The following is an 11,959-nucleotide window of genomic DNA, read 5'->3' as shown; positions in this document are numbered from 1 at the left end:
CACGTGTCGTGTTTTTTTCTAGTGTTGTCTTGTGTTCAGGTGCTGGGTCTGTTGACTGGCGTACTGCTGCAGGACCATGAGTTGAAGAACACTAGCTTCCAGCAGCTGCCCTACCACCGAATTTTTATCATGCTCTTCATGGAGCTTTGTGCGCCGGATGAAGTTCTCGACGGAATTAGCTTCCAGGTAATCATGATTCAGTGTTGATGAACGTAGTTCAGACTCTTATATGGGTCGTGAATTTTCCAACCCAATTTATATGCCATTTTTTTGGATATGCATCACTTACTTATAATTTGTACTCATGCTTTCCAATTTATACATTAATCCTTCCTGCAAATTTTTACAAGTAAATTGTTTGCTAACATTATCCGATTATTATGAAAATTGACATAAATACTAATTAGGCCATGGCAGGCATATTTGAACAACATGCTGAACCTTGTAAAACCACTTGTTACACCATAAACATTACGCTCTTGTGAAGTGGGTGGGAAGGAAAAAAATGAGTAACGAACGTAGTGGTGCTCTATTACGTCTTGATGATTTTTTTTGTTTTTTTTTCAGGATAGTCTTTAAGTTTAGTATGCTTAATTTCGACTTTTCGCGGTTTGAATTCTGATTTTTTTTTTGAGTTCAGTGTGTCACAAGAAACGAGAATTCCTCTGTCGAATAGCAAAAGTGTAAAGCACAGGAAAAACGTGATCGACGTCTTATTTTGATTTTTGAGTTTTCCCAGCGAATGTTATAAAAAAAGCAGTAGGCATTTCTTCTAATTAATTGCAAATTCCTGATTTGAGTAGATAAATCTCATGGTTTTCGGTAAAGACGGCTTCAAGATTTTGAAAATTATGCGTTTCGTTCCTTATCAGTAAGAATTTTCCTAAAGTTTCAACAGTTATCTCCCGTTTCAGCTGTGCCACTAGTGTTGGACTATCTGCAAGAGCACATGGCGCAGCTTGGAGGAAGTAAATTTCGCAATTTCTATAACTGTGTTTCGAATACGGCGCATAAAAGTTTTTGTAGTATTTCAAGAATTCTGTTTACTTTCCATTTTTTCTTTGCCCGTTTTGAGTCGCTTTTGCCGTATTTTTGCTTGTGTACTCGAATTGATTGAAGCTTCTTCTCTGTTTTTTTTTCAATAAAATGAAGGTAAACTCAGCTAAAGAAGGCAAATGTCTAAATAATAAATAATAAAATGTAGTTTGGATTAGGTTCCAAATTGAATCTTTTCTAACTACCTGTTGGCTATTTTTTAACTTTACCAAGTGACATTTTGATTCAAATGAGTTACTCTCATCAAAAAAGTGTCAATTATAATGAACGTATTGAGTATTCTTAAATGGGTCTGGGAGTTTTTTTTTCTGGAAAGTCTTTAAAATTTGTTTACGCTCAAGTTTGATTTTTCGCAATTGGACTTTCGTTTTTTTTTCAAGCTCCCTTCATTTCCCTTGTTAAAATGGAGGTAAACTCCACTACCGAACAGAAAAATGTAAAGGTCACGAAAAACGTGATCGACTTCTAAAGATCATGTAGTGTACATTAAGCAGCTCAAGCTTGTTTTTCAAATGCGTGGACCTTCTTTGCGTAGAATGCGTAGAAATGTTGTTTCGTGATCCAAAACTGAAAAGGGAAAAATGGGCTGCGTAGACTACTGATATTTTGGATTTCAAACTTTTCTGAAAAAAAAAATGGTGAACTCGGAATATTCTTTATATGGTTTGATATATTATCAAGAGCATGTGTTTAGCCTTGAAGTTTTAACAGGTGTTTTTAGAGTTATTGGTTTGTTTTGTAGGTGCTGACTGCGTTCAGCTATGCCCTGCATGTGTTGCGACCCAGTAAGGCGCCTGGCTTTGCCTATGCTTGGCTGGAACTGATCAGCAACAGAATCTTCATCGCCAGGATGTTGCACCTCACTCCCCAGCAGAAGGCGTGGGCCATGTATGCTCAGCTGCTCATAGACCAGTTCCGCTTCCTCGCTCCCTTCCTGCGCAATGCTGAGCTAACTAAGCCAGTGCAGCTGCTCTACAAGGTATTCGTAACCAGATTTCTTTCTTCTGTTAAACTGAAGATCTCAGGACATGCTTTAGTCGGACAAGAAAGTCCAAGTACGTGCTTAGATTGGTTTTGATTAAAAAGAAAGGCCGATATTGTGTTTTTTTTTACTCCAATAGGAGTCAAACGAGTGAAAGTCTCCAATGAGTGTTCCTATGTTTGGCCTTGTTGCACAACAGGGGACACTTCGGGTGCTGCTGGTGCTGCTGCATGACTTCCCAGAGTTCCTCTGTGACCATCACTACGTCTTTGCTGACGTCATCCCACCCAACTGCATCCAGATGCGCAACCTCATCCTGTCCGCATTCCCCAGACACATGCGGCTCCCCGACCCATTCACGCCAGACCTCAAGGCTAGTCAACACTTCACTACTCTGTAAAAGTACAAACTGAACACTCGACACTTGATGTATCATTTTTAGTTATCTGTTAGCACAGTTAAAACAAGTTTGAGCCTTAAAAGGTTGACCTTTGTGTAATCTACCGATGCAAACATAGACCTAGTATAAAGTATCTATATTTTGTATTGATGGTTGATTAACTGACTGCCTTGTGTTGTCGTGTTTTGCAGGTGGATCAACTGTCGGACATCAAATATGCGCCGCGCATCCTGCACAACTTCGCCGCCGGCATCCCCAGTGCACTGCGGAAAGACCTTGACCTCTACCTGAAGAGTCGTTCTCCCGTAGAGTTCCTGAGCAAACTGAGGAATGACCTGCAGGTGTCCTCTGAACCAGGCATGCGGTATGTCAAGAGACAGAAAACTGATGTCATTGATAAATTGCTCTAATTTCGTAAATTGATCGAGAGTCGATGAACGTAGTGAAGACTCTTTATTTGAGTCGTGATGATTTTTTTCAGGAAATGTTTTAAAATGTGCTCACGCTCTATTTTTTTTTGCTGTTCGATTTAGATTTTTTTTAAATTTCAATTGATTATTTTGTTAAACGGAAGGCAAACTCAATTGTTGAATATTAAAAGTGTAAAGATCACGCAAGACATGATGGTCTTCTGGTTTCGAAAGTGTAATATAATTTTCAGATTTCCCAGCGAAATCAAAAAAATTACTTGTATTAGTATGACTCTACTTTTTCCAATCTAACCTCCCAAATAAAAGCTTTCATTTAGTGACACTTTTGCTATAATCAGAATCGGTAGCATTGGAAGTTCCTCTACTTTATTCGTGGCTAGTGTTTGACTCCTAATCTACTGGTCGGAGGTTCAACACCGGACGTAGCAGTAGTTTTTTTTTCATATTTCGTGGCATTTTTGCTGCTTAGCATCGGCAATTTATTATCTATAGCTGAATCATTGGCGGCTTGTGTTAGCAATATTTCAAGGGCACGTTGAGTAGAGGCGAGAACGTGAGACTCTAAGTTGCTCAGAAAAAAGCGTTGAATGCTTTAATAACTTCAGATATGCATTCATACATATTAAAGCATTTTTAATGCTTTAGTATATCTGCTCTTGAGTTCAATTCAAATTCATCTGCTGAAAGTTACGAAAATAGCGCTCTCGAAATACCTACGTGGAAATGGTGAGAAAAAAGTCTTGAACGATTTCTAGTTTCGAGAGTAGGATTCAGTTTCGAGATTTTCCAGAGGAATAAAAAAAGTTACCTAGCGGAATAAGCGAACTTGTATCTAGCTAGAGATAAAATGAATGATTTGGTCGGGCAAAGAGTTAAAAATAATTTAAAGTTTGAGTTCATTTGTGTTGTGTATTGATGTGTGATGTTGCAATGTGCTGTGTTGTGCAGGTACAATGTGCAGCTGATGAATGCAGTGGTGTTGTACGTGGGCGTGTCTGCCATCACTGTGATCCAGTCTGCGGGCAAGATGCCACAGATCAACGCCATCCAGTACTCCCCACACATGGATGTGTACCAACACCTGGCAGTATCTCTGGACACCGAAGGTACTCTCTCACCTCTATTTCTTTCTTGGGTATGAGTGACTGAGAGTATGAGAGTAACTCAGTTGTGTGTGTGTGTGTTTTAAGGTCGCTACCTGTTTCTCAATGCGATTGCCAACCATCTGCGCTACCCGAACAACCACACCCACTACTTCAGCTGTGTGCTGCTCTACCTTTTCGCAGAGGCCCACTCGGAACACATTCAGGAGCAGATCACGCGTGTTCTGCTGGAGAGAGTGATCGTGAACAGACCACACCCCTGGGGTCTCCTCATCACATTCATAGAACTCATCAACAACCCCAACTTCAAGTTCTGGCAGCACGAGTTCGTTCGCTGCGCCCCCGAAATTGAAAAGTGAGTCAGCACTGGATTGAAATAAGATGAATAAATCAAGTGCTCAGGAAGTTGAAGAGTCTTAAATGATTAATTGTAAACTAACGAAGTGATTTTATTTTCACTTATAGGTCGTGATGATTGTTTTTTTTTCACAAAGTCTCCAAATGCTCTTATAACTACAGAAGGCAGTATTAAAACATTTATTTACCATTGCGATTAAGGGTGTTGCAACCGGGTACTGGACATTTGTCCCGTTAACAACTTTTTCCCAACTTGCTTCATGATAAATTCAAATTCAATCAACCATACAACACATCTGGCGTAGAGGTAACTGTTACTTGAGACGATGAATCCGAGTTCTGGTTTGAATCCGGCCAGGACCTGTTTTTTGTGGAACTACGTTTACTGTTTTTTAGGAGTCAATAAAAGCAGTTCTTACTCTTATATATGTCGCGATGAATTTTTTTTTTTCAGGCTCAAATTTACTTTTCCGCGGTTTGACTTCTGATTTCTTTGTAAATTCAGTTCATTTTTTTGTTATAAGGAAGGCAAATTCCGCTATCAAAAAGCATAAGTGTCAAGGTCACGAAAAACGTGATCGACTTCCAGTTTCGAAAGTGGAATTTGATTGCCAGATTTCCCAGTGATATAAGATGGTTACCTATTGATCCAGTTTGCTCAAATTGATTTATTTTTATGAAAAATTGTTAATTGTTCTAAGAAATTCGAAGAGGTTTAGGGACGTCTATTTTTTTCTCCGATATTCGAAGCTAGGGATTTTTTCAAAAAAAAATCAGTTTTTTTTGAGTTCATCACTCTTTTCCAACGTTATCACTCCGGATTATATATTTTTTCCTGTAATTAACTTGTCCAACTGAATCATATTCTCGAAGTAGCACTTTCGTCAACCAATAAATATATTTTTACAAGCAAGCCTATTTACCTAAGTCGCGAATATTGTTGCGACTAAATGTGATCATTTCGTAAGTACAGCCAATGCTAAAGATAATAACACAGACTATTATATTACTTATAGCACTTCAGCTTCAAGGCATGATGGATCTGTAGCGTAGAGGTAGATAAGGAGACCAGCAGCAAAACAAGAGGTTTCGAACCTGGTCAGGGTCGGATGTTTCATTGAACTTTTTCGTATTCTAGTTAAAATGCGTCTGATCTATAAATTGAGGCATGTTACTTGGTAAATTTCTTTTTTTTTTAAATTTACTGGTACTGCTAATGCGTCATAATTTGCTTGCGTCACTTAGCAATTATGTTGACTCATAATTAGCATGCGTCTCTCAAGAAATTTTGTAGTCTCAAAGTCTTACTCATTCAGTTTTCCCCAGTAGAGTTACTGGTCATATTTTTGCTTGTGTATGCGAAGTACAACTTCGCCTCTGTGTTTAACCATGTCTGCTTATCAGATACTCGTCAAATTTACACTATAGAACTTGCGAGAATAGTGTAACAGTACGAAAATTGTTCTTTCCACCCAACTCGCAAATTAAAACGCTCGTTTGGTGGCAATTTTGCTATAGTCACGATCTGTACCGTTGGATATTTGATAGCATCTGTTTTTTGTGGCTAGTGTATGCGATTTGTTAATCTTCCCGTGTCTGAGTGGCTAGTGCTTGCAACTCATAATCTCTAGGTCGCAGGATCGAATGCGAGACGTAGCGGAGCTCTTGCTTTTTTTTGTTAATTGGTTTTAAAAGTTTTCAACGAAAGTCGATGAACGTAGTTCAAACTCTTAATATAGGTCGTGATGATTTTTTTTCAGGAAAAAGCCGCGAAGCTTGTTCATGCTGAAATCAGCTTTTTCGGATTTGACTTTTGATTTAATCTCAAGTTCAGCTCATTTCCTCTGTTAAAATGAAGGCAAACTCGGCTATCGTACAGCAAAAGTAAAAAGATCACGAAAAACCTGATCGACTTCTAGTTTCTTTTCGAAAGTGGAAATTGATTTTCAGATTTCCCAGCGGAGTAAAAAGTTTATCCATAAATCCAGTGTTATCAAGTTGAGTTATTTTTAAAAAAAGTGTGAATAATTAATTATTCTAGAAATTCAAAGAGCTTTAAGGACAGTCAATGTTTTCTTTGAATTTCAAAAGTTAATGTTTTTTGGAAAACAAGTCAGTATTTTTTTCTTTTTACTTGCGTTCAATGACTTTTTTCCGACTGTCTGTTGACTATCGTTTAAATGCGTAGTTTTCGTTTGCTTTCAGACTGTTTGACTCGGTGGCCAAGAGTTGCATGCAGAGGAAGGAGGGGGGTGGTGGGGGACCAGCAGTCGTCCCGTCTCAGGGGGGATCTGGGATTCCCTCCGGCGGTGCCCTTAGTCTCCCGCCCTCTGCAGCTTCCGCATCTGCTGTGAACGTCAGTAGTACAGCGAGTGCCAGTGGTGTGGGTCCGGCCGGCAACACTGGTGGAGGATCGGGGACAAATGCAGCTGGGGGAGCAGTGCAGTCTACTAATGTGACTCTGGCCTGTCCCCCCGCCGCCGCCTCCTCCACACAACAGGTGCGCAATGACCAAGTGGTGTCGCCCTCATCAGCCAACATCATACAGGCTGTTACAGTGAACAACAGTGAAGGCCACACAAACAGTGGCTAGGAAATCACGAAAGTGGCTGAACATAAAATATAGACTGAACTGAAATTGAACTCTTCAAAAATGAAGCTGAAACTCATGAAACTTCTTTCGATTGAAAAGGATGCGGCCATGTTGCAGTGTAGTGTTTTAAGTCTCCGTGTTTTTACTGTTGATGAGTGTTGGAGTAATTCCTTTTAAATTCGTTTCGAGAGGAAAATTGTTAATTCCTATCTACACTCTAGTTTCTCAATATATTTTGCGCTATCTCTAGACAATCCTTGTCTGGACAATTTTGCCTTTGCGTGTGGGTAAAAGTTTTAATCTAACATTCAATTATGTGATGTTGTCAATATCTCATGCGCAATGACGCTTCATTTCAGTGAGAACAAACTTAATTTGACCTCTTAACGAACTTACGTCAATTTGTAAGTTCAATATTTCGCACGTGTTCATGAACTACATAAAGTTTTTACAGGGGGGCCATGGTATCAGTGCGGTCAGTGCCATATCAGTGCCAGCAAATTATTATCAGTGCCAAAAATTCTTAGTCGCATTTGTTCACAAAATTATCAAAAGCTTCGAACGATATAAATTTTGAATCTAAGTTATGCTGATATGATTTGTAAAACATTCTTCTGAGAAATTTATTTCTGAAACGTTCTCACAAAATAATTTTCGACATGTTAACTGGTTTTATTTGTGCTAAAAGTTGTGTCAAAAGGAGGGAAAAAGCGAAAAATATTTGTGCCAGGCGTTTATTTTTATCAGTGCCAGCGATTTTTGGATACCGTGGCCACCCTGATTTATGAATAATCTTGTCCCTGTTAATTTCTTTGCTCTCATAATTTAAGTGTTTTCAAACAACCTACTTGTGCTTATTTTTGTGGGCAAGTATATGGAAAATGGCAGTTGGAAATGCAGATGATGTTGCTAATTTAATTTGATCAAACTCCTTATTTTTGAAGAAATACTGTTGATTTGTTATAATAACTGAGTCTGTACGCTTTAGTTATGCTGTTCATTTTTTCTTTAACTGCGATTGATGCAAGAGAACACGTTCTTTTTACTGCTTTTTTGTCAAGCTATTTGAGCTGGATTCTGAATATAACGAGTAGTCTACTGCAAAACTGTTCTTAACGACCAACAAACATTTAACCAAAATTCATACGAGTAGCTGTTTCAAAGTTATTTACGCACTGTATTTTTTGAAGCTTTTGCATAGATTAAAAATTCAGCGTTAATCTTTACTCAAACATGGGCGAGCGCAGTTCGGCAGAGTGTTCGAAGACTCTGCGGAAGAACATCGACAACTTCTCTCTTGAGGATTCGCTGAAGAGAGTGGAGAGGGATAGCCAGTCGACTGCTCAGCTGCAGAACACTTCCAACACTCTCTCTCAGGAGGAGCAGGAGCTGTACCAGCAGACAGTGCAGGACAGGTTCAAGAGCTACCCCATGTACGAGAAGGGACAGCACAGACCCCCCGGCAGTCCCCCCGAGAGACTGAATCTGCACCCGAACTACCCGCGCACAGAGAGAAACTGGCGCGACACACATGACAGACGCTCTTTGGAGACAGAGGCCAACAGACCCTTCTACCCCACCTTTGGAACATCGGGTGGGGGCGCTCCTCTGAGGGACGAGGAGGGAAACAAGATCACGAATCTCAAGTCGGACCCAGAGACCAGATTCCAGCCACACAAGGATGGAAACTTCATTAACGAGAAGGCATTCAGGTACATAGCAGACATTTCACACACGAACGAATACATCAGAGAACTGGACGAGGCGGTAAAGGAGAAGCAGCGTCAAAAACAGTTGGAAAAGGAGCGTGAGGAGGTGATGAATGCAATGCACAAGAGGGTGGACTACTTCGGACATACTGGGTCTGGAGCTCCGCCCTCCATGCGAGGACTGGACACGTACACTGGAGTGGACCTGCACCAGGGATACCGGAAGACAGACCCAGTGTACACGGACAGATCAGTGGTGAGACACTATGACTTGCAGTCCTACACGAGGCCAGGGGACAAGTGGCGCATTCCGGAGGGCACAGAGAAGCACCGCCAGTATGGCACCGAAGATCCACGACTGGGCTTGCTGCCAATCGGGGCAGAAGTGAAGGACGAAATGAGAGACAGGAAAGAAGAAAACCAGTTTCTACAGGACACTAAACGAACTCCGAGACAGCGCCAGACCAGTGAATTGTTCAGTCCATGGGGAAGGCCAGGAGCAGGAGCGCCTTTGTACCAGGGAACAGGGGAAGTGAATGCCAAAGTAGCCGGCAAATTCAAGACTGATTTCTACAATCTGGACTGGGAGGAGAACAGAGACAGTCGACTTGAGGCGAACAAGAGAAACTACTTGCAAGATTTAAAAGCTAATATGGTAGCTCACGAGAGACAGAAGCAGCAGATACAGCAGCAACAGAAACGAGAGTCAGCTCTGGACTTGGCCGAAAAAATAAGACAACTGGACGCATTCGGCTACCCGAAGAGAAGCGCCAGCGGAGAAGTGATTGCGGATCCTAGGAATCTGTCGGACATTTCACGACACAAGCTGGATGTGAGACACCCGAACCCACTGGAGGCCAAAAGATACCATGACTATTTGACCAGTCAGGTGGAGGAGAGAGACTCGATCGATTACCGGCAGAGAGAGCGAGACATGCAGGAGAAGAGACAGCACTCGATCACCATGAGCTCCTACTTCTGGAAGCCAGAGGGCCATGGGGCACCCTACCCAGACAGACCATTTGGACACAGACGGGCAAAACTGGGCAGTCAGTTGCTACAGGGCTTTCAGCAGGAGAAGTCGCCTCTCATTTCTCAGTTACCCTGCGCCACTTCGATATCTCAGCCACAATTACATGCACGGAACGAGCCGGCCTTATCTCTCTTGTCGATGGCAACTCAGACAGAGAAACAATATGAACTGAAAGCTCCATTTGCAACATCAGTTTTTAGCTAATTTCGCCGAGGATTTCAAGATCTTCCGAGGTTGTTTTTTATGCCAGTTAACAGCAAATATATGGACAATCATCACTTAATTTGAAGTGTTATGCTATGCATTATGTGCAAAACAAGGTGCAAAGCGTAGTTTTTTGCCAGCCTATTTAGCAAGAGACCATGCTTATGATCATTAAACAATTCAATCAAATCGAAAGATAGATGATGAATTTTGTGACGAGCTACCCAGTTTAAAGGTTCGAACAATCCAAAAATTTTACACGCAGCAGCAAAATTTTATCATAAAGAAGCCCTGATCTGCTGATTTTGGGTTTATGAGAAATTTCAGCAAAATGTACATCCTCAAAATTGTTGTTGTGTTACTTGAAATGATTTTGAAGTTTTTCGAGAGATTCTTCTTTGTTGAAAAAAATCTACTGTTAATTCGCTTTTCCGAGGTTAAATTTGAAGCGGGTATTTCCTTTTTTTGCAAAAAAGTAAAAAGTTACCGCTTTCATTCTTGTTAATCATTAAGAACACTTCATTAAAACTCTAAAAAGCAAAGATGATAAGAGCTTGGGTTATGCAGATAGCCCTTGCAGTTTTTACAATATCCGAGGAAGATGGAAATGTGGATTCACCAATTGTAAAAGGGGAAAGTAAGCTTGCAATTTCATATTTTTCGTCCTTTAAAACTCTTAATTTGATTGAAAGGAACGGATCAATAAACTCAAACACCATTATGATTGTTTGTTAATTTGACATGTTTATATATTGTTTGGTCAGTTGACCTTGATACGGCGGCATGTCGAGTTAAGTCCTTGAGCAAGATTCAGACACTAATTTATATTTGTAAACAACAGTTGGTTTCTCAATCGCGCATCGAGATTATGTTTATCAATCGGATTCAGTATAGTCACGCTCATACACCGAGGTATCACATGGCGCAGCAAGCAGGGTATTCGAAAAACCCATTAAACATCAACCCGTTCTGGGAGAAAGCCTCAGCCGAGCCACCACTGGAATGGTCAAAGTGGGCAGCGATTTTTGAGATAGCGGTATTTGCTAAAGACGGGATTGAGGTAAGAAACCTTCAAGGAAATAAACCCGCGCTCGTTGAACCCACAGAACCAATTTACGAGATTGAAATAACTGGAGAGACAGAAGCTCAAAAGAAAAACCGGGAGGTGCGCAACCAAAAAAAGAGAACCGGTTGGGAGAACCACGGGATGAAAGCCAGAGAGAAGGTAGTTCTTTTTAACTCGTTCCGATGGGATGAAGCAGACGCGAAACTAAGAAGTTACATCTTTCTTTGTCTGGGAGCCGAGGGACAAAGTCAAATACAGCAAAAACGACCAGGCCTAGTCCTACACACAGTAAAAACAAGCGAGATAATCCCCACTCTTAAGGACATATTCGTAACAACCAGGATTGTCGCGTTTGAACGATACAATTTTATTTGCAGAAAAAAGGAAAAGATTGAAAGCCTCGAACAATTCCAGGCTGATCTAGTCGAGTTGGCGTCAAGAGCCGATTTCGGGGACAGAGATGATGAGTGGGTGCGAGATATGTTTACGGCTCATATGCTAAATGAAAAGATAGCCAAAGAAATACTTGCACAAACAAGAAGCCCACAAGATGCGTACGAGTATGCCATACGTAGAGAAAAGGGAACCGAACATAGCAGCACTATGAAAATAAATCCGTTCGGAAAGCAAGTATCAACACCAAGACAGGAACCAGTGCACTATATCAACCAACGAGGACGAGGTAATTTCGCAAACAATCAGACAATTCAAAGAGGCCGTGGAAACTTACGGGGACGCGGATATCCTCGAGGTACACAAAATGGAGGAGGCCAATCTCGTCAACAAAGAAGTCAATTTTTTCACGCATTAAAGCAATGTTACAAATATGGTAACCAATTTGGACAAAACTACCTAGAATCACGTCCCGCAAAAGAAAAAACTTGTTCTAAATGCGCCAAACGGGGCCATTTTGCTAAATTTGTCAATCAAGAAATGTTAACTATCTAGGAGATGGCGACGACGACGACGTTGAACAAAAAGAAAACGAATCAAAAAGTCAGGAAACAGAACTCGACCCAGTCGCG

At 40.9% G+C, this 11,959-nt stretch overlaps 1 protein-coding gene across 1 annotated transcript in view; it reads left to right on the top strand.

Moving 5' to 3' along the window:
* The window catches only part of LOC134846362 (CCR4-NOT transcription complex subunit 1-like), a 53,196-nt gene extending 45,229 nt beyond the window's left edge, over positions 1-7,967 (top strand). Inside the window, exons 14-20 of the mRNA XM_063863681.1 lie at positions 40-186; positions 1,799-2,035; positions 2,238-2,411; positions 2,630-2,802; positions 3,818-3,975; positions 4,060-4,327; positions 6,535-7,967. Of these exons, the coding sequence (XP_063719751.1) occupies positions 40-186; positions 1,799-2,035; positions 2,238-2,411; positions 2,630-2,802; positions 3,818-3,975; positions 4,060-4,327; positions 6,535-6,922 (1,545 nt within the window). The 3' untranslated portion in view covers positions 6,923-7,967. The remainder of the gene's footprint in view (positions 1-39; positions 187-1,798; positions 2,036-2,237; positions 2,412-2,629; positions 2,803-3,817; positions 3,976-4,059; positions 4,328-6,534) is intronic.
* The last annotated feature ends 3,992 nt before the right edge of the window (positions 7,968-11,959 follow it).

Source organism: Symsagittifera roscoffensis, chromosome 5 (assembly GCF_963678635.1).
Source record: "Symsagittifera roscoffensis chromosome 5, txSymRosc1.1, whole genome shotgun sequence".
Taxonomy (NCBI): Eukaryota; Metazoa; Xenacoelomorpha; order Acoela; family Convolutidae; genus Symsagittifera; species Symsagittifera roscoffensis.
Note: the sequence above shows the minus strand (reverse complement) of the source record. Positions and strands in the feature narration are given on the sequence as shown.